General features: G+C 45.8%; 2 protein-coding genes across 3 annotated transcripts in view; one reads left to right on the top strand and one right to left on the bottom strand.

The window, feature by feature from the left end:
* LOC105497746 (succinyl-CoA:glutarate-CoA transferase) overlaps positions 1-20,267 on the bottom strand; it is a 749,568-nt gene extending 729,301 nt beyond the window's left edge. For both annotated transcript variants that reach the window (XM_011769072.2, XM_071095070.1), the window contains exon 1: positions 20,106-20,267. In XM_011769072.2, the coding sequence (XP_011767374.2) occupies positions 20,106-20,226 (121 nt within the window). In that variant the 5' untranslated portion in view covers positions 20,227-20,267. The remainder of the gene's footprint in view (positions 1-20,105) is intronic.
* A 396-nt stretch (positions 20,268-20,663) lies between these two features.
* MPLKI (M-phase specific PLK1 interacting protein) lies at positions 20,664-22,472 on the top strand. The gene is made up of 2 exons (XM_011769070.3): positions 20,664-21,002; positions 21,955-22,472. The coding sequence occupies exons 1-2, from the start codon at positions 20,664-20,666 to the stop codon at positions 22,153-22,155; spliced, it is 540 nt and encodes a 179-aa protein (XP_011767372.1). The 3' UTR covers positions 22,156-22,472.
* The last annotated feature ends 310 nt before the right edge of the window (positions 22,473-22,782 follow it).

The following is a 22,782-nucleotide window of genomic DNA, read 5'->3' as shown; positions in this document are numbered from 1 at the left end:
TTTTTGTATTTGTTTGTTTGTTTGTTTTGAGATGGAGTTTCTCTCTTGTTGCCCAGGCTGGAGTGCACTGGCGCGATCTCAGCTCACTGCAACCTCCAACTCCTGAGTTCAAGCAATTCTCCTGCCTCAGCCTCCTGAGCACCTAGGATTACAGGTGCCTGCCACCATGCCTGGCTAATTTTTTGTATTTTTAGTAGAGATAGGGTTTCACCATGATGGCCGGGTTGGTCACAAACTCCTGACCTCAGGTGATCCACCTGCCTCGGCCTCCCAAAATGCTAAGATTACAGGCGTGAGCTACCACGTCTGGCCAATTTTTATATTTTTAGTAGAGACAGGGTTTCATTATGTTGGCCAGGCTGGTCTTGAAATCCTGGTCTCAAGTGATCCACTCGCCTCCCAAAGTGCTGGGATTATGCGCATGAGCCACTGCGCCCGGCCCTAAGCCATAATTTCTAATCTTGTGGCTAATGCTAGTCCTACAAAGGCAATCTAGTCCCCAGACAAGAAGGAGGTCTGCTTTGGGAAAGGGCTGTTACAGTCTTTGTTTAAACTATAAGCTATAAACTAAGTTTCTCCTAAAGTTAGTTCAGCCTACGCCCAGGAATGAACAAGGACAGCTTGGAGGCAAGAAGCAAGATGGAGTCAGTAAGGTTAGATCTCTTTCACTGTCTCAGTCACAATTTTGCAAAGGCAGTTTCAGGAAGACCCTAGCTACATTTATAAAAATCCAGTATTTAAGGTTATATCTCCAAATCTTTAAATCTAAAATAAGCTACATGCTTATTAATCTGTTGCACTTTTCAAAGAACGGACTGTGTTGGGATTCAAAAACTGAGACCCCAAAATTCGGCATATTGACATGCTGAACTGAAGGAGAAACCTCAAGGACTCTCCAAGGTTCCCCACCCCTACCATTGCTTCTAAAGAAGTTTAATATTTTTATCTGCCTAAACTCCAGGGTCACCCACCAAAGAACAACTGGTTTTTCTTCCCCTCCCTGGAAGACCAAGAATGTAATCAGACCTGAACAGCCCCTTTCAGAAGATAAAGCCTGTCTCTCAGACTCATTCAAATTCTAAAGAGAACTAGTTAATTCTAAAGAGAACGAGTTAATCGCTCTCCTCATCCATTCATTCTCCCTAGCAATCCTTTATTTCCCCCAACAGAGTTCCTCTTCTCTCACCGTTCCCATAACCTCTTTCATCAGAATCCAATCCCCTATTCTTTCTGTAACCTCAAGATGGTGTGGTGTAGGAGCTCTTAAACCTCATCATGGGGATGCGTCTTCATTCTTTTTTTTTTAGGCGAAGTTTTGCTCTTGTTGCCTAGGCTGTAGTGCAATGGCGCCATCTCAGCTCACAGCAATCTCGGCCTCCCGGGTTCAAGTGATTTTCCTGCCTCAGCCTCCTGAGTAGCTGCGATTACAGGCATGTGCCAGCACACCCGGCTAATTTTGTATTTTTAGTAGAGATGGGGCTTCTCTAGAGATGGGGTTGGTCAGGCTGGTCTTGAACTCCCGACCTCTGGTCATCCACCCACCTCAGCCTCCCCAGGTGCTGGGATTACAAACATGAGCCACCGTGCCCAGCCAGGTCTTACCTTTCCACAGCTGATAGTCAATTCACATTTCTTGGGAAACATAGTTGCCTGTGTTAGATAGGAGTTCTAAATTTCTTTTCAAAGAATTACTATGTCAGTATTGTTAGGCAGGAATCTAGACCCAACATGGCGGCTTACCCGGAGTAGCAGGCCTTTTGTTAAAGACTCCCTTCACCCTCGTACACACCTGCAGACTTACATGTGTCAGAGTTCTGGCTGGGCACACTCCCCCATGACCTGCAGCTCACCTGCATTCCACAAGTTCCTAAACAGCAGTTTCGGTTGACAGTTTCCAAAGACCCCATCCTCATGACCCTTACTCAACTCCTGCCCTAGTAGTTTCAAGACCCCCTAGGCCCTGTTTGCACAACCAGCTTCCCTACCTCTCGGGCTATAAGAAGCCCCTACCCTCCTCCCTCAGCGCAACTTCCTCAGCTCACACCTTTAGACCGAGGAACCTTGCCCGCAAGCCCTAATAAAAGCTATTCTCACTGCCATTTGCCTTGTGTCTTTGTTCCCAGTTCGGCTGCAGCCTCAGTTTACCTTTACATTTGGTGCCAAAACCTGGGAGGAGATCCCCTCTCCAGACACCTGCCGGGTTGGGCAGGCTCTCCTCTCCCTGAGCCGGGATCCCCTCCTCAAGCCTGGAGCCCTCTCACCAAATTTGACTCAATTCGATCACTGCTGGGTAAGTTTCCCCCCGTCCTGAAGGCTCCCTCCAGGAGTCCCTGTCCAAAATGCGGGGCCGCGTCAGGGGCTCTCTCTGGTCAGCTGTGACCTCGGCACCGGGGACTAGGAGACGTCCAACCTCCCCGGAAGCCACCATACCCCGCACTCCGCGTGGCAGTGGGAGGACGCTCCCATTGCCTCCAGACTGCCCGCCTTGAGACCATGGGAACTACCCAGTCCAAACCAAACCAAAAATCTCCTCTGGGGTGCCTCTTGGTGAATCTCCAGACTTTAAGTCTCAGCCAAGACATAAAACGAAAGCGGCTCATTTCTTCTGCACAATAGCATGGCCGCAATATAATTTGGATAATCAGTCTCAGTGGCCTGCAGAAGGCACTCTAGACTTTAACATTCTCACAGATCTGACCAACTTCTGCAAGAGACTAGGCAAATGGTCTGAGATACCCTATGTTCAGGCCTTTTGGGACTTGCGTTCTCGCCCAGATCTCTGTGCCCAATGCTCATTAGCTCAAGTTCTGCTCGCAAAGTCTCTTCCCTTGAGCAAGGAGAGAGATGATTCCTCCTCTTTTTCTGAGCCTCCTGACACCCTATCCCGGCCACCCCTCCGGTCTCCTGCCCAACCTCCTCCTTAACCTGACCCACCGTTATCCCCGTCCTCGTCAATGCCTCCCCACCCTTCCCCCCCTCCTGTGCCCTTACCAAACCCGACAGATTCTGTCTCCCCTACCTCCACCTCCTCCCCTTCCTCGCCTGTCTCAGCCCATACTCGGTCCAGGACCGACCTCCTGTGTCCCTTACGAGAGGTGGCAGGCGCCGAAGGAGTAGTCCAGGTCCATGTGCCGTTTTCATTGGCAGACTTGTCTAAGGTTGAGGAGCGTGAAGGCTCCTTTTCGGCCAATCCTACTCGTTATATCAAAGAGTTTAGGTATCTATGCCAGGCATATGATCTCACCTGGCACGACCTTCATGTCGTTATGACCTCAACCCTGTCTCCTGAGGAGCAGGAACACATCCTAGCAGCAGCCAGGCAGCATGCTAACCAGGTTCATTTAACTGACCCTGCCATGCCAGTCGGCACCGAGGCAGTGCCCTCGGCTGAGCCCAACTGGGACTACCAGGTAGGGCAGGCAGGCCGCTGTCGCTGAGACATGATGGTTCAGTGCCTTCTTGCCGGCATGCAGGCAGCCTCTAACAAATCAGTCAACTTTAACAAACTAAAGGAGGTAGTCCAAGGCGCCGATGAAAATCCGGCTGTTTTCTTAACCGACTGACAGAGGCACTTATTCAGTATACCCGCCTTGACCCTGCCTCCTCTGCAGGAGGAGCCATCTTAGCTTCATACTTTATTTCTCAGTCGGCCCCCAATATCCAAAAAAAGTTTAAAAAGGCAGAGGACGGCCCTCAAACTCCCATCCAGGACTAGTCAAACTGGCCTTCAAGGTCTACAACTCCAGGGAGGAAGCAGCTGAGGCCCAACAACAGGCCAGGCTAAAACAGAAGGTACAACTCCAAACCCAGGCCTTGGTAGCAGCCCTGAGACCGGCCGGCTCCAGGAGCTCCCAGAAAAGAGGTACTACCCAAGCACCACCTGGTGCCTGCTTCAAGTGCGGCAACGACGGCCACTGGGCCAAGCAGTGCCCCAACCCAAAGGAGCCAACCCACCCCTGTCCGAACTGTCGGCAGATGGGCCACTGGAAGTCAGACTGCCCCGACCTAAGGACGGTCGCTGCGCCTCCAAGTGACGACCCTCCTCCAGGTGTTGGAGGCGCCTTCCAGCTCCTCGACACTGACGAAGATTGAAGAGGCCCAGACTCAGGGACCCCTCTCACTCTCACGAGCCCAGGGTTATGCTCCAGGTAGCGGGTAAGTCCATATCCTTCCTTATGGACACGGAGGCTACCTACTCTGTTTTGCCTTCCTTCAGTGGCCCCAGCCACCCCTCTGCTGTCACAGTCATGGGAATTGACGGCACTCCCTCCACCTACCGCCAGACTCCTCCTCTGTCTTGCCGCCTGGATGTCTCCCTCTTCTCGCACTCATTTCTTATCATTCTTTCGTGCCCAGTCCCCTTGTTAGGACGAGATCTCCTCTCCAAGCTAGGGGCCTCAGTTCACTTCCGACCCAACCCCTCCCCACACCTCGCGTTCCTCTTCCCCCTTCTCTCACCTGACAAACCCCACCAAGCTGACCTCCCACTCCCGTTTCCAGTCCCCATTAACCCTAAGGTGTGGGACACCTCCACCCCGATCATTGCCCAGCACCACACTCCGGTCCGCATCCAGCTAAAAGACCCTTCCAAGTTCCATTCTAGATCCCAGTTCCCTATCTCCCTTGAACGTCGACAGGGATTAAAACCTATCATTACACGCCTGCTCCAACAGCACATGCTAGTTCCAGCCAACTCACCATGCAAAACTCCTATCCTGCCTGTACGGAAAAGCTCTGGGGCCTATCGTCTTTTGCAGGACCTACACCTCATCAATGAGGCAGTAGTCCCTACCTTTCCAGTTGTTCCTAATCCATATACGCTCCTCTTGCGCGTTCCCCCTGACACCACCCATTTCACTGTCCTTGACCTGAAGGATGCCTTCTTTACCATCCCTCTACACCCAGACTGCCACTTTCTGTTTGCCTTCACATGGGAAGACCCAGACACTCATGTTTCTTCCCAGTTGACCTGGACTGTCTTGCCTCAAGGGTTTTGAGATAGCCCCCATTTTTTCGGACAGGCACTGGCACAGGACATCCTCCTCTGCCCCCTAACCCATAGCACCCTTCTACAATATGTAGATGATCTATTACTATGTCGTCCTTCCTGGGAGTGCTCCCTTACAGACACTGCTACACTTCTAAATTTTCTAGGTGACCAAGGTTACCAGGTTACCCCAGGTAAGGCTCAACTTTGCACCCCTTCTGTCACCTACCTAGGCATACTCCTCACACTCACTACAAAAAGCCTCACAGCAGATAGAATAAGCCTCATTGAAACTCTCCAGCCTCCTCAGGATGCGGAAGAGATCTTGTCCTTCCTAGGACTGGTGGGCACAGTGAGCCTTATCCCGTGGCCCGATTCAGGATCTTTAAGGCCTACATCAAGGTCATAAGCAGCCTCTCAGCCTGGCCTCTGACATCAGACAACAGGAGGAAGCCATCTCAGCTCTAACCCAGGCAGCAAGCCCCAGGACAGCAGCAACCTTTCTCCTGGCTAACCTTAGTCAGGGAAGGGGCTCAAGTGGTACACACGGCCGAGGTACACAACATCTCTCGTTGTTTCTTGTGTGTAGCCTTGAATAAGCCCCCACTGGTTGTGGTACCTTTACCCAGACCTTTTAACTCCTCTAACCTAACCGCCTCCTTTCCCCTTCCTGGCCGAACACTACATCAATAAGTCAGGACTAGTAGAAACCAATCTCCTCACTCTAGAAAAGATTCAGGAAAGACTCCACCAGAAAAACCTCAGATCAAGGCCCTCACTTAGGTGGTGGCAGTCGTCTGTGGCCGGTTAAGTCCTACCCTTTCTAAGGCCCTTACTAATCACTGGCTTCTTGCTACTCATAGCTCCCTGTGTCCTCTGCTTCATACAGGACCGCATGAAATAAGTCTCCCAGGTCACTTTCAATCAGATGCTGCTCCACCCCTATACCCGAGTTCCGACCTCCAAAGAACCCCACGACGACCCATACCAGCAGGAAGCAGCCAGATGAACACGTCGCCCCATTTTCTTATTGGAAAGAGGTCGGAATGTTAGGCAGGAATCTAGACCCAACATGGCAGCTTACCCGGAGTAGCAGGCCTTTTGTTAAAGACTCCCTTCACCCTTGTACACACCCGCAGACTTATATGCGTCAGAGTTCTGGCTGGGCAGTCACACTCCCCCATGACCTGCAGCTCACCTGCATTCCACAAGTTCCTAAACAGCAGTTTCGGCTGAGTTTCCAAAGACCCCATCCTCATGACCCTTACTCAACTCCTACCCTAGTAGTTTCAAGACCCCCCAGGCCCTGTTTGCACAACCAGCTTCCCTACCTCCCAGGCTATAAGAAGCCCCTACCCTCCTCCCTCAGCGCGACTTCCTCAGCCCACACCTTTGGACCGAGGAACCTCACCCGCAAGCCCCAATAAAAGCTATTCTCACTGCCATTTGCCTTGTGTCTTCGTTCCTGGTTCGGCTCCAGCCTCAGTTTACCTTTACAAGTATGTTCAATTCTTTGCCTTCTACTTTTAAACTTAACTTCTTCATAAAGCAACATTTTTCGATTATCTTCTCCACCCTGACTCATTCCGATTACCTGATTACCTAATCTACCCTGACTCCAATTTCCTGCTCTCTCATAATCATTTTTCCCACCAAACCACTCACGCTGTCACTCTCTTTAAATTAGCCAATCAGAGTTAGTTTAGCCTGTGTGGTCTAACCCTAGCCAATAGGGGAATGACACAGCAGCAGGGGCCATGTGCATCAGGAATAAGAACCCCTTCCCCTCCCTTGTCCAAGTGTGTGCTCACCATTGCTCCATCTGAAAGGGCACACCATTCTATAGAAGTACATTGCCTTGCTGAGAATTAAAAAGAAAATTTTATATTTGAGTGCTATTTCTTTTGCGGCACCGAAACTTTATTTATAACAATTTGGGGGCTCTCCCTTGATTACATTCCCCTCCGGGGGCGGTCTCTGGTTCTCCCTCATGAGGAGGTCCACCCTGCCCCCTTGTGGTGGCCTCAAGGTGAGAAATCAGGACCCACCCGGTGCGACGAATTTCTCAGCAACGCTGACAGAAACTGGCCAGTAACCTAGCTGAAAGGATCCTCACATACTGTGGCGATGTCTCTGTGTAAAGACCAAGGAAGAAGAAGCCGCAGGAGCTGGTAAAGTATTTCCTTGGTGGTTGGAACTAAGGAAAAAGCTGCAGGGTGGTAAAGCATTCCTTGGTTAGGACATACCAAGGAGAGAGAAATCACAGGGACAGTAAAGCATTCCTTAGTTGGGACTAGGGAAAGAAAGCCGTGGGATGTGGTTTAGTATTCCTTAGTAGAGATGTCTTGGAGGTTAAAAAGAGGTGAGAAATCCTCATTGAGGTGGTGGCTCAACCTCAGAAGGAAATGAGAAATCCCCACGATGGGGGGGTTGAACCTCAAAAAGAGGTGAGAAATCCCCATGCGGGGGATTGAACCTCACACAAACCTCCAGTAGTAACAAAAATATTCAGAACCCCCCCCTCCTTTCTTCTCTGGGGAAGAAAGAGTGGCTCCACTCCTGCTGGTCCCTCCCCTAGTGGAAGGGGAAGAGGGGGAGAACATCAGCATGGCTGGCAGAGGAAACAGGAAGAGAGAGAGAGAGCGAGAAAGAGGAAAGAGAGAGAGAAGCAGAGAGAGAGAGGAAGAGACAGAAAAATAGTCACAGAGAGAGAGAGGAAGAGACAGAGAGAGAAAGAGAAAGTCAAAGAGAGGAAGAAAGAAAGAGAGAGATAGAAGTAGTAAAAATAGTGTACCTTATTCCTTTAAAAGCCAAGGTAAATTTAAAACCTATAATTGAAGGTCTTCTCTGTGACCCTGTAACACTCCAATACCACCTTGTTGTCTGTTGGGAACAGGCCCCAAAATCTGGCCATGAACTGGCCGCAAAACTAGCCATAAATAAAATCGCTGCAACACTGACATGCTCATGATGGCCTTGACGCCCACGCTGGAAGGTTGTCGGTTTACCGCAATGAGTGCAAGGAACACCTGGCCACCCTTTGTTTCCCATAAGGAATACTTTTTGGAAATCTTATAAGTGACTTGCTGTCAATAAATATGTGGATAAATCTCTGTTCAAGGCTCTCAGCGCTGAAGGCTGTGACACCCTTGATTTCCCACTCCACACTCTATATTTCTATGTGTGTGTCTTTACTTCCTCTAGTGCCACTGGGTTAGGGTCTCCAAGACCCAGCTGGTCTCAGCAGTTGTCAGTGTAAATAAGGGCGTAGCCTGAAAGCACTAAGGCCACTGACAACCTGAGGCCACTGATTAGCCTTCCTAATCAAAAATCCTTAACCCAGTAAAATGCGGATGGCCCAAATGCATTCAATCTGTAGCGGCAACTGCTTTGCTAGCAGAAGAAAATAGAAAAATAACTTTCAGAGGAAACCTCATTGTGAGCACACCTCATCAGGTCAGAAATATACTAAGTCCAAAAAAAAAAAAAAGCAAAAAAGGTAGCTTACTGACTCAAGAACCTTAAAGTATGAGGCTGTTCTGTTAGAAAAAGATGATTTAACATCAACCACCGAAAATTCCCTTAACCCAGCAGGTTTCCTAACAGGGAATCTAAATCTTAATTAGAATACAAAGGTCCGACCAGACCTAGGAGGAACTCCCTTCAGGACAGGAGGATAGATGGTTCCTCCCCACAGTGATTGAGGGAAAAAGACACAATGGGTATTCAGTAAGTGATAAGGAAACTCTAGTAGAAGCAGAGTTAGGAAAATTGTCTAATAATTGGTCTGCTCAAACATGCGAGCTGTTTGCACTCAGCCAAGCCTTAAAGTACTTATAGAATCAGGAAGGAACCATCTATACCAATTGTAAGTTAATATGGACTGAACTGGGTCTTATTAATAGCAAAGAATAATTGAAATCCCAAACTTACAAGGTTTTCAACAAAACTAAAGTTTGCTGAAAGTTAACAGTGTCACATGTAGTATCCTAACTTCTAATCTTCTGGCCTTAGGCAGTCTAGTCCACAGACATGAAGGAAGTTGCTTTGGAAAAGAATGGTTATCATCTTTGAGAAAAAAAAAGAAAAAAGTAGGGGGAAGAATTTATGTAAAAAGGAATGCTATATGGTAAATGCTTGTCCTAAAATAAATTAACTGGTTGTTTAAAGGAAGAATAATTGAAAGCCCAAACTTACAAGGTTTTCAACAAAAGTAAAGTTTGCTAAAAGTTTGCAACTGAGGCATATCTAAGAATTGTGTATGAAAGTTGTGAAAAAAAGTTATAAAAGGAAATTTATGCAAGAAATGTTGTATAATTTAAAAGTAATTAGGCCTCCTGAATGTAAAACTATTGAAGAAACAGTTTATGTGCAAGGTGTGTAAGGAAAGTAAATATACTTGATAAAAGGATTATAATGAGGCATAACAATGTGGATTTTTACCTACATTAAAAGGTTAAAAATTTTTTTTTGTTTAAAAGGTTTAAGCAAGTTTCGAAACATTAATTTTAAAGGAAATTCTGTGTGTAAACATATTGGCTAAAGTTAAAGGGGTATCATCAGTTTTTCTGTGAACTGGACATTAAAATTAAAGCACAACAGGTTTTTCTTAAAGCACGAATCTGCTCTTTAACAAAAATTATACAAGGTTAAAAAGAGTATAAAAATCTTACTTTATGGTCAGACATTAAAAATTGGATAAATGTGACTACAAGGTTTTATTAAAATTAAGTTTATCATTAATAGCACACTAATTTAAAGGTGAAATTTAGCTTATCTGGTATAAAAATCATACAGGAAGCATTGTCAAATAAAAAACAGTGTCTGGCTTTCTTTGGTCTAAAAACTAATAAAAATAGGTGCTAAAGGAAATTTCTCAGTAAGAAGACACCAAGGACTATAAAGTCCACTGCTGATGTCCCCACATTAAAAAACAAAAGATCAATTTCTTAGAAATTATATACTTGGTTTACCTTCCAATTTCCTTTCCCTCAAAACTAAAAGTCTTCTAGCACAGGTACCATGCCTAGAATTTCCGTTAAACTAGCACCAGCCTAAGGATCACCTTCTCATCAAAGGAAAACTCCAGCCAGTCTGGGAAGGACCCTACCTTCTGCTGCTAACCACTGAGACTGCTATTTGTACAATGGAAAGGGGATGGAGTCATCACACCAAAAGCACCGCCCCCTCCAGAGTCATGGGTCATAGTCCCGGGGGAAAACCCTACCAAACTAAAGCAAAGAAAAATTTAACTCTCTTTCATCTATTCTATTACTCTTTCATCTTTCCTCACTCTATTGCTGACTACCTAGTTATTAATATAACCAAGTCAATTTCTCTTCAAACTACTGCATTTGATGCACGCCTTGTTATACCCTGTGGGGACTTGCCAAGTCAAAGACAGCTCTCTACTTCAGAAAAGTACCTCTGTCCCTCCTGACTCTCCTGAGACTAGACATTAGTGAATTGGGACCATTCAATCCGGGGAGATTTCGATAAAGACCCCAGTGTCAACCAGGAGTCTTGTCCCGCGACATAGAGCTTTTGCACTGTAGTTTCTCCAACATTCTATGGACCACTAAAGAGCAAGGATGGACTGCTCCAACAGGTTTTTGTAATTTCCTAAAACCATACATTCATTTTACTATAGGGACAGCCAACCCCCAACTGGGGATCAGCTAAACCACTGCAATCCAATACAGGTTATTATCTCAAACCCTCAAAGTTCTTCCCCTTTTCTAAGCTGGTTCCCTTCTTTAAGCCAGTTTTAAGGTATGGGGGCTGAGGTTTCAGGACAGACCCTATGGGATTCTTTGAAATACGTTTCTTTGATCCCCCACCGCCTATACCTTCCTCTAAGCCTTCTTCCAAAACCTCTCACAACTGAACAATTGCCCCTCCTCCATCTAACGATAAGACCAAGATAGCTATCGTAGAAGGTAAAGATTTAAAACAAACTTTGGCAATTAAGAAAGGATACCAAGATGCAAACGCCTGGTTAGAATGGATCAAGTATTCCATCTGCACGTTAAACAAAAGCAATTGTTATGCTTGTGCGCATGGCAAGCCAGAGCCCCAGACCGTCCCCTTTCCATTAGGGTGGTCGTCCAGTCAACCGGGCATGGGCTCCCTGGTAGCTCTTTTCCAGGATTCTACAGCCTGGAGTAACAAGCTGTGCCACGCTCTCTCTCTGCTATATCCCAAAGTCCGTCATGCTGCAGGTCAGCCCCCGAGGGCCATCCAGCCTCCATCTTCCAAAACCAATTTTACCTTGTGTCTCCAACGACAAGGGGAAATATTAGGCATTCCTTGGAGACTTAACAGGATTCAGTGAAGTCTTGCACTTCCAAGAGCTGACCCATCAGTCTGCCCTTATTCATCCCTGAGCGGATGTATGGTGGGATTGTGGAGGACCTGTACTGGACACTCTGCCAAATAATTAGAGCAGTACTTATGCTCTAGTCCAATTGACTATCCCTTTTACTCTGGCCTTTCATCTACCAGAGGAAGGAAAAACCACACATCATAAAGCAAGAGAAGCCTCTTATGGGTCTTTCGACTCTCATGTCTATTTAAATGCAACTGGAGTCCCACAGGGAATACCAGATCAATTTAAACCCTGAAATCAAATAGCTGCAGGATTTGAGTCAATATTTTGGTGGGTGACAATTAATAAAAATGTAGATTAGATAAACTGCATCTATTACAACCAACAGCAATTTATTAACTACACTAGAGATGCTGTTAAAGGAACAGCTGAGCAATTGGGGCTACTAGCCAGATGGCTTGGGAAAATAGGATAGCCCTAGACATGATATTAGCAGAAAGAGGAGGAGTTTGCGTCATGATTAAAACTCAGTGTTGTACCTTCATCCAAAACAACACTGTCCCTGATGGAAGTATAACAAAAGCATTGCAAAGTCTGACTGCTGTGTCCAATGAGTTAGCCAACAACTCAGAGGTAAATGACCCCTTTACACGATGGCTAGAAAAGTGGTTCAGTAAATGGAAAAGAAGAATAGCCTCAATTCTTATTTCCCCCGAGCCCTAATGGGTGTACTTATTCTTGTCGGGTGCTGTGTCACACCATGCATCCATGGGTTGGTGCAGAAGTTCATAAAAACAGCACTTACTAAAACCTCCCTTAACTATTCCTCTGCCTTATCCAGAGAAGCTTTTTCTTTTGGAAAAATTAAGCAAAACAAGTAAGCCAAGACATATTAAAGAAGTTTGAAGAGAAAGAGCTGTAAGGAAATGCAAGAGGAGGGAATGTTAGATATGAGTTCTAAATTCCTCTTCAAAGAATCGGTATGTCAGTATGTTCAATTCTTTGCTTTCTACTTTTAAACTTAACTTCCTCATAAAGCAACCTTTTTCAATGACCTGCTCCACACTGACTCATTCCAACTACCTGCTCCACCCTTACTCATTCTGATTACCTGCTTCACCCTGATTCATTCCTATTATGCTCCACCATGACTCATTCCAGTTACCTATTCCACTCTAACTCATTCCGATTAGCTGCTCATTCTCCACCCTGACTCATTCCAATTTCCTGCTGTGCCATAACCATTTCTCCTGCCAAACCACTCACCCCTTCACTCTCTTTTTTTTTTTTTTTTTTTTTTTTTTTTTTTTTTTTTTTGAGACGGAGTCTTGCTCTGTCGCCCAGGCTGGAGTGCAGTGGCCGGATCTCAGCTCACTGCAAGCTCCGCCTCCCGGGTTCACGCCATTCTCCTGCCTCAGCCTCCCGAGTAGCTGGGACTACAGGCGCCCGTCACCTCACCCGGCTAGTTTTTTGTATTTTTTAGTAGAGATGGGGTTTCACCATGTTAGCCAGGATGGTCTCGATCTCCTTACCTTGTGATCCACCCATCTCGGCCTCCCAAAGTGCTGGGATTACAGGCTTGAGCCACCGCGCCCGGCCCGTCACTCTCTTTAAATTAGCCAATCAGAATTAGTTTAGCCTGTGCGGTCTAAACCTACCCCGCCCTATATATATAGGGGAACGACACAGCAGCAGGGGCCACATGCATCAAGGATGAGAACCCCTTCCCCACCCTTGTCCAAGTGTGCGCTCACCATTGCTCCATCTGTAAGGGGACACTCTTCTATAGAAGTACATTGCCTTGCTGAGAATTAAAAAGAAAATTTTATATTCAAGTGCTATTTCTTTTGTTGCACCAAAACTTTACTTACAACATGGGCTACTGGAGTCAAACCCTGTCTCCAAAAAAAAAAAAAAATTCCGCTGAACAATGAGAACACCTGGACACAGGAAGGGGAACATCACACACCGGGGCCTGTCGTGGGGTGGGGAAGGGGGGAGGGATAGCATTAGGAGATATACCTAATGTAAATGACAAGTTAATGGGTGCAGCACACCAACATGGCGCATGTATACATATGTAACAAACCTGCACGTTGTGCACATGTACCCTAGAACTTAAAGTATAATAATAAAAAAAAAAAGAATTCCCTCTGCCTCAATCTTCATATATTACCTGTAAGTGTGATGAGAAGCACACTTTTTTTTTTTTTTGAGACAGAGTCTTGCACTGTCTGTCGCCTGGGCTGGAGTGCAATGGCATGATCTCAGCTCACTGCAGCCTCCCACTCCCGGGTTCAAGCGATTCTCCTGCCTCAGCCTCCCAAGTAGCTGGTATTACAGGCGCCCACCACCATGCCCGGCTATTTTTTTGTATTTTTAGTACAGATGGGGTTTCACTATGTTGGCCAGGCTGGTCTCAAACTCCTCACCTCGTGATCCACCTGCCTTGGCCTCCCAAAGTGCTGGGATTGCAGGCATGAGCCACCGCACCTGGCCTGAGAAGCACACTTTCATGCATAATCTGTCAAAAATTTATAAATCATATGGGCACAGTGGCTCATGCCTGTAATCCCAGCACTTTGGGAGGCCTTTGCAATGAGCCTATATTGCGCCATGGTAGTAGAGGAAGACTGTCTCAAAAAGAAAAAAAAAAAAGGAAAAGAAATCCCTAGGATTTCTGTTCACCAATAAGGTTCTACCCGAAGACGAAACCAAGAAGGCAGTCCCATTTACGATAGCTACAAAAAAATAAAACACCTAGGAATATATTTAACCAAGAAGGTGAAAGAAATCTACAAAGAAAACTACAAAACACTGATGAAAGAAACTATAGATGAAACAAATAAATGGAAAAACACCGCATGCATGTAGGTTGAAAGAATTAATATGGTTAAAATGACCATAATGCCCAAAGCAATCTGCAGGTTCAATGCAATTTCTATCAACATTATTTTTTCACAGAATTAGAAAAACAATTCTAAAGTTCATACTAAAAATGAGCACGAATACCAAAAATATCCCAAGCAAAAAGAACAAAGCTGGTAATATCACATTTTCTGACCTCAAAATATACTACAAGGCTATAGTAGCCCAAATAGCATTATACTCATAGTGTCTATAAAAACAGACACATAGAGCCACGTGCGGTGGTTCATGCCTGCAATCCCAGCACTTTGAGAGGCCAAGGCAGGCAGATCATGAGGTCAGGAGTTCAAGACCAGCTTGAGCAACATGGTGAAACCCCATCTCTACTAAAAATACAAAAATTAGCCGAGTGTGGTGGCGTGTGCCTGTAATCCCAGCTACTCAGGAGGCTGAGGCAGGAGAATCACTTGAAACTGTGAGGGTGGAAGTTGCAGTGAGCCAAGATCGTGCCACTGCACTCCAGCCTGGGCAAAAGAGCAAGGCTCCACCTCAATAAAAAAATAAATAGACACATAGATCCATAGAACAGCATAGAGAACCCAGAAATAAACTCACATACTTACAGCCAACTGATTTTTGACAAAGTCGACAACATATACTGGGGAAAGGATACCCTTTTTCAGTAAAAGGTGCTGGGAAAATTGGATTGCCATATGCAGAAAAATGAAACTGGATCCCTGTATCTCACCATATAAAAAAGTCAATTTGGCCAGGCACGGTGGCTCACACCTATAATCCCAGCACTTTGGGAGGCCTAGGCGGGCGGATCACCTGAGGTCGAGAGTTTGAGACCAGCCTGACCAACATGGAGAAACTCCGTCTCTACTAAACAAACAAAAAATTCCCCGGGTATGGTGGCGCATACCTGTAATCCCAGCTACCTGGGAGGATGAGGTAGGAGAATTGCTTGAACCCGGGAGGCAGAGGCTGCGGTGAGCCGAGATCGCACCATTGCACTCCAGCCTGGGCAACAAGAGCAAAACTCCATCTCAGGAAAAAAAAAGAAAGAAAAAAATCAACTCAAGATGGATTAAAGACTTGAATGTAAGGATGAAACTATAAAAATACTGAAGAAAACCTAGGGGAAACTCTTCTAGACATTGATCTAGAAGAGATTCATGACTGAGACCTCAAAAGCACAGGCAACAAAAACAAAAGAAGGCAAGTGGAATTTAATTAAACTAAAAAGTTTCTGCATAGCAAAAGAAATAATCAACAGAGTGAACAGATAACCTGAGAAATGGAAGAAAATATCTGCAAACTACACATCCAACAGGGGACTACTATCCAGAATTTGCAAGCAACTCAAACAACTCAACCACAAAAAACAAATAATCCCATTAACAAACGGGCTAAGGACACGAGTAGGCATTTTTCAAAAGACAAACAAGCATATCAAAAACGTTCACCATCAGCCGGGCACGGTGGCTCACGCCTGTAATCCCAGCACTTTCCGAGGCTGAGGTGAGTGGATCAGCTGAGGTCAGGAGTTCAAGACAAGCCTGGCCAACGTGGTGAAACCCGTCTCTACTAAAAATACAAAAATTAGCCAGGTGTGGTGGCGCACGCCTGTAGTCCCAACTACTCTGAAGGCTGATGCAGAACAATCCTTGAACCCGGGAGGTGGAGGTTGCAGTGGGCTGAGATCTTGTCACCAAACTCCAGCCTGGGTGACAGAACAAGACTGTCTCAAAAATTAATTAATGAACAGTATTATGAATCCTGAATTTATTTAATCTTTTTTATTTTATTTATTTTATTTTATTTTTTGAGCCAGAGTTTTGCTGTTGTTGCCAAGGCTGGAGTGCAATGGCGTGATCTCGGCTCACTCCTGACCTCAGGTGATCCACCCACTTCAGCCTCCTAAAGTGGTAGGATTACAGACATGAGCCACCATGCCCAGCCTGATTCCCAAACTTAATCCAATAACAGATTTCTTCTCAAACATTGGCAGTATGCTGTAATCATTTTAAATTCATAACCAGAACATTAGTTGAACACAAAATTCAAGACTCTAGGGAAACAAAGTAAAAAGAGTTTGTATATTGCTAGAATTGTCTATTAAGAGTCATGTTTTCATGCTTTTAATCTTCCCTGAAAATTTCTGTGTACTGCCATGAGTAAAATTTTTAAAAAATGTTCAACATCACCAATCATCAGAGAAATACAAATTAAAACCACAATGAGATATCATCTTACACGCATCAGAATGGCTATTAAAAAGACAAAAAACTCACAGGATGTTGGTGAGGAAGCTGAGAAAAGGGAACTCTTATACACTGTTGGTGGGAATGTAAATCAGTGCAACTTCTATGGAAAACAGTATGGAGATTTCTCACAGAACTAAAAATAGAACTGCCATAAGATCCAGCAATCCCACTACCTTGCATCTACCCAAAGGAAAATAAATCATTATATCAAAAAGACACCTGCACTCATGTTTATCACAGCACTATTCATAAAGGCAAAGATATGAAATCAACCTAAGTGCCCATCAATGAAGCACTAAATAAACAAAATGTGGCATATATACAAAATGGAATACTATTCAGTCATAAAAAAGAATGAAACTGCTTTTTGCAGCAACATGGATGGAACTGGAGGCCATTATCTTAAGTGAAACCACTCAGCACAGAAAAACAAATATTGCCTATTCTCCCTTATAAGGTGGTGCTAAATAATGTGTACATATGGAAGCAGAGTGTGGAGTGATGGGCAATGGAGACTTGGAGGGTTGGGAATGTAGAGGGAAGGGGATGGACTACAGGAGGTTGCTTGCTGGGTACAATGTGTGTTGTGCCAGTGATGGATGCCCTGAAGGCCCTGACTTCACCCCAATACAATGTATCAGTGTAGCAAAACTGCACTTGTACCCCCATGAATAGATGCCAAAAAACAATCATAACTGGCTGGGGCACAGGGGGCTCATGCCTGTAATCCCAGCACTTTGAGAGGCCCAGGTGGCTGGATTGTGTGAGCCCAGGAGTTCAAGACTAGCGTGGGCAACATGGCAAAACCTCATATCTACAAAAAATACAAAAATTAGCCAGGCATGGTGGCACACACCTCTGGTTTCAGCTACTTGGGAGGCTGAGGTGGAAGGATCGCTTGAGCCCAGGGAGGCGGAGGTTGCAGTGAACTGGGATTGTGCCACTGCACTCTAGCCTGTATGAAAGAGCAAGACATGTCTCAATACTTAAATAAATACAAAATATATATAGAGAGAGAGTACACTGCTATAAGACAAAAAGACACAACTCAAACTTTTTTATTGTCAGTTTAATCATCTTGCTACAAAATGTACTACTGAAAGCTTAAAAAGAGCATGGCTTTTGAATTTTAATAAATTTTAGTGAAATTTAGTTAGATTGAAGTTATACAGATAAATGCATTGGTGGAATAAAGATCTATATACTCATTATGCGGCCATCAGTTAAACTGTTTACTATTAAATTAATTTGTTGGTTGGGCATGGTGGCTCACCACACCATTTAATCGCAGAGTTTTGGGAGGCCAAGGCAGGAGAGGGGAATGCTTGAGGTCGGGAGTTCTGGGAAACATAGCAAGACCCTGTCTCTACAAAAAATAAATAAATAAATAAAAATTAGCCAGGCATGGTAGCATGAGCCTGTAGTCTTAGCTACTTGGGAGACTGACGTGGGAAAATCACTTGAGCCCAGGAGGTCGAAGATGCAGTGATCTGTGATCTCACCACCGCACTCCAGCCTCGGTGACAGAGTGAGACCCTCCATCTCCATAATAGTAATAATAAAGTGCCGGGCGCGGTGGCTCACCCCTGTAATCCCAGCACTTTGGGAGGCTGAGGTGGGTGGATCACGAGGTCAGGAGATCGAGACCATCCTGGTTAACACGGTGAAACCCCGTCTCTACTAAAAATTACAAAAAATTAACCAGGCGTGGTGGCGGGCGCCTATAGTCCCAGCTACTCCGGAGGCTGAGGCAGGAGAATGGCGTGAGCCCGGGAGGTGGAGCTTGCAGTGAGCCAAGATCACGCCACTGCACTCCAGCCTGGGCGACAGAGCAAGACTCTGTCTCAAAAAAAAAAAAAAAAAAAAAAAAAAATATATATATATATATATAAAATAAAGTTAATTTTGGTCCCCACCACCCTCACTTTTCTGTCCCCTCCCCTGAGTAGACTGACGATCTAAAAGGTGAAAATTACCTATGTGATGTATGTGAACCTTTTTTTTTTCTCAGTGGGGTGGGGGGGTATGATAGGGTCTCACTTTGTTACCCAGGCTGGAGTGCAGTGGCACAGTAGCGGATCACTGCAGCCTCAGCCTCCTGGGACTCAAGCCATCCTCCCACCTCAGCCTCCCAAGCAGCTGGGACTACAGACGCACGCCACCAAGCCCGGCTAAGTTTTTTGTATTTTTGGTAGAAACAGGGCTTCACCATGTTGCCCAGACTGGTCTTCAACTCCTGGGCTCAAGCAATCGTCCCGCCTAGGTCATTTTATTCAATAAATATTCAAATGAGCAATTTCCAAGCATTAAGTTAAAAACTAAAGATAATGTCCAGAAAGGTGAATTTTTGGCCAGGACAGAACTACTGTATATAATAAAGTGGATAGGCTGGCATCCTCAGGCCTTAATTTTATCACTAAGCCTTAATAGCAATATGCTACCTTGATTAACTCTGCGACTTGTATCTACAGAAGAAACGAAATGCAGTGAATTGAATTTCCACAGAACAAACAAACAAACTCTGTGTGTGTGTCTCCATTCATCAAGGAGGATAGAAGCTGAGAAGATACCACACTCGTCAGCTCGGGATGTCACAGAACATGTCAGAGACAGCGAGGAGTAGCAGCTACAAGAGGGTGAATGGAAATCACAGGTCCAGGCTACCCATTAGGCTATGATTTAAATGAGTCCTAAAGCTCTTTAAGATTGTGTATCCTAGGCCGGGCGCGGTGGCTCACGCATGAAATCCCAGCACTTCGGGAGGCCCAGCACTTCGGGAGGCCGAGGTGGGCGGATCACTTGAGCCCAGGAATTCCAGACCAGACTGGCCAAAAAGGTGACACCCGTCTATACTAAAAATACAAAAAAATTAGCCGGGCATGCGGCGCATGCCTGTAATCTCAGCTACTCTGGGAAGCTGAGGCAGGAGAATCGCTTGAACCCGGGAGGAGAGGCTGTGGTCAGTCAAGATGGCGCCACTGCACTCCAGCCTGGGCGACGGATCGAGACTCCTTTTTTTTTTTTTTTTTTTTAAGAGACTCCGTCTCAAAAAAGGTGGCAGCTGCAACCTCCAGCCTGGGCGACAGAGCGAGACTCCGTCTCAAAAAAGAAAAGGAAAAAAAAAAAAGCTTCATAGTGGATTACCATTCCCAAATTCAGAAGGAGTAAAGAAAGTTCTATAACACTGTAGTAAAGCTAAATTTCATCCTCTAAATAAAATTCTGCGACAGGTAACTGTACAAAGGCGTCTTTTATTGTACATGAAGTGTCAAGTTATGCAAAACAGCGGGCTAAAGTCTTTTCTGAAATGTGGCTGGGTGTGCATTTTCGAAGTTACTTAAACTTGGCGGACGAAAGGATAGGAGTAAAGAGGCCTCAAACGCGAGCCGCGTGACGCGCAGGAGCCGGACCCCGCCGCACACCGAGCCCTCGGTCACAGCAACGCGCGGGGCAGAGGCGACCCTGGGCGGCCAGAGCGGGGCAGGCCGGCCGCAGGCCCACAGAGCTGGGTTGCAGGGAGGCGAGCAAAGCCACCGGATGGGCTGCGGGGTCAGCAGAGACTTCAGACCCCGATCGCTCTCCTCAGGGCGCCCCAGGGGGCAAGCTGGGGCAGGGGTCCCTTTAGCCGCCCAGACCGAATCTCGGAGGGTACCTGACTGCGGGCGGCCAGTCCACAGCCCCCTCCCGCCGCCCCGGCCGGAGAAGAGGCAGGTTCTGCGCAGAGCTGCCACCCTCGCCAGCGTCGCCAGCATCGCGTGCGTCTCAGATGGCATCGGTCCCGGTCCAAGCCGCGAACTCCGTGCGGCGCCACCCGCTGCCACTGGGGGGCGCCCACGGACGCCGCAGACCCCGCCCCCGCCGGGTGGGGTGGAGCACTCCCAGTACCAGTCGCCCGCCGAGATAGCGTCTCGTCTGTCAGACCAAGGTCACCCAGACTGGAAAGGTTCTTGCTGGGTTCGGGTGTCCATCCTTTCCTGTGTCCTTTTCTTCCTCCTTTCACTTAAATCCACTGAGTCTCTCGCCGAGTCAGTAATTTAGGTCATCCCGCCGCCCCTGGCGGAACCTTTGTGACGCGGGAACCGATGTGCCGTAAGGTGGCTGCGGTCGGAGGACTGTTTTGGTAAAGGACTAGCAGTTCTCTGTGGAGGGCCGGTCGATACAGTTCCGGTGGGAGAACGCCGCTGCGAGGTTTTCGGCTTTGGCTCCTGATATGCAGCGACAAAATTTTCGGCCCCCGACTCCTCCTTACCCTGGTTCGGGTGGAGGAGGTTGGGGTAGCGGAAGCAGCTTCCGGGGTACCCCGGGCGGGGGCGGACCACGGCCGCCCTCCCCTCGAGACGGTTACGGGAGTCCGCACCACACGCCGCCGTACGGGCCCCGGTCTAGGCCTTACGGGAGCAGTCATTCTCCGCGACACGGCGGCAGCTTCCCGGGGGGCCGGTTCGGGTCTCCGTCCCCTGGCGGCTACCCTGGCTCCTACTCCAGGTCCCCCGCGGGGTCCCAGCAGCAATTCGGCTACTCCCCAGGGCAGCAGCAGACCCACCCCCAGGTAATAATAGCCAGCGTTTGCCGAGCTCTTACTGTATGGCAGGCATGGTACTAATATTCCCTTTACGTGGATTATTTTGTCTAATCCTCTCTGAGGTACTATTGTTACCCCTATTTTGCAGATGAGTGAACTGAGGCTTAGAGAAGTTGAGTAACTTTCGGAAGATTACCCTAAAGAGTGGCAGAGCCGTACGTTCTGTTTTCGAGCCCTCGTGCTTTTAACCAGTACACTGCCACCCATACACAGATTTCCCTAATTCTCCATTTCCTCTTGTTTGCCAAGGGCCTTGCCAGTTTGTTTCAGGAAATCGTTCTTTTTCTTTTTTTTTAATCTTTGTTTCCAGCTACACTGGCTTCTGCTCCAGCTTCCCTGGAGAGAAAATCGGTGGTAGGGGAAGTTTTCCATTCCTTTAGTGAGAGTAAATACAAAAGACAGAGAAGTATCTCTAGCATGTCTAGGATTTCTGTGGTTTACAACTTGCAACTACGTGGTTTTCCAACTTGGTGTATTCTACACCAACCCCCTCCCTACCCCTTTGAGAATGGAGCTAAGGAGTAAAGAAAATGTTCATGAGCTAGAAAGGTTGTAGAAATTTTAAAACTATAGTATTGTTTTATCCTGAAAAAAATGAAAATTTCGAGGGAAAAGTGAATATAATTATTTCATCACTGCTTGTATTACTGCAGAGCTACTACATTAGACACAAAAGTATTTGAGGTGACAGTGGTCATGGAATTATAAATAAGTGAGAATAACAAGTTGCTTTAAGTACTTTTAAAAAAAAAAAAAAAAGGAACACTTGATTAAAGGAAACATGGACTTTGTAATCGAACATGTTTAGGTTCAAGTCACAACTTTTAAGCAGCAATGTGATTCCCACTAACCTTGAGCTAAAGGAAGAAGTACCAATTATCTTTACTAAGTGTTTTTTTAACTGATTTTTTTTCTAAAGGGTTCTCCAAGGACATCTACACCATTTGGATCAGGGCGTGTTAGAGAAAAAAGAATGTCTAATGAGTTGGAAAATTATTTCAAGCCTTCAATGCTTGAAGATCCTTGGGCTGGCCTAGAACCAGTATCTGTAGTGGATATAAGCCAACAATACAGCAATACTCAAACATTCACAGGCAAAAAAGGAAGATACTTTTGTTAACATTTCTGAAATTCAACTGGAAGCTTCATGTGTCAGGAACATCTTGGACAAAACTTTAACTTGTGTTGATATAAATTTACCCAAAGATGATGACTTTGATTGGATGATTAGTAAGGTCTTTTTGTTATTTTTCATCGTATCAGGTATTGTTGATATTACAGAAAAAAAGTAGGATAATTTGCAACATTTAGCTCTGCAAGTACCTACCACATTTTAGAGATTTACAGTTTCCATATATTTAACATTCCTGGTTATATAATGGACATTTGTCTTTTAATGTTTTTTCAATGTTTTAAAATAAAACATTTTGTCTTCTAGCTATTGTGGTTTTGTGGTATGATAAAGAAGTAGACTTATTACAGTAATGCTTTGTAATCACTTAGCGTTTGTAGGTAAATATTTTGCAAATTATTTTTGAAAATGAAATAGATAAACCATCCTTTGAGCTGTAGACAGCTCTGTATTTGTTCATAAATAACGAGGATGAGAATAACAGAGTTCTGTTCATACTCATTTTATCTAATGCTTCTGTTAAAATGCATTAAAACTTGAAGCCCCAGAAACCCACTTAAGCATAACTTTATACTCATTTAACTGGAAAAGGCAAGAATAGACCATGCATAGCTA

The sequence above is a fragment of the Macaca nemestrina genome, chromosome 4, assembly GCF_043159975.1.
Source record: "Macaca nemestrina isolate mMacNem1 chromosome 4, mMacNem.hap1, whole genome shotgun sequence".
In the NCBI taxonomy this organism is placed as follows: domain Eukaryota; kingdom Metazoa; phylum Chordata; class Mammalia; order Primates; family Cercopithecidae; genus Macaca; species Macaca nemestrina.
The sequence above is the reverse complement of the archived record's forward strand: the minus strand, read 5'-3'. Positions and strand labels throughout refer to the sequence as shown.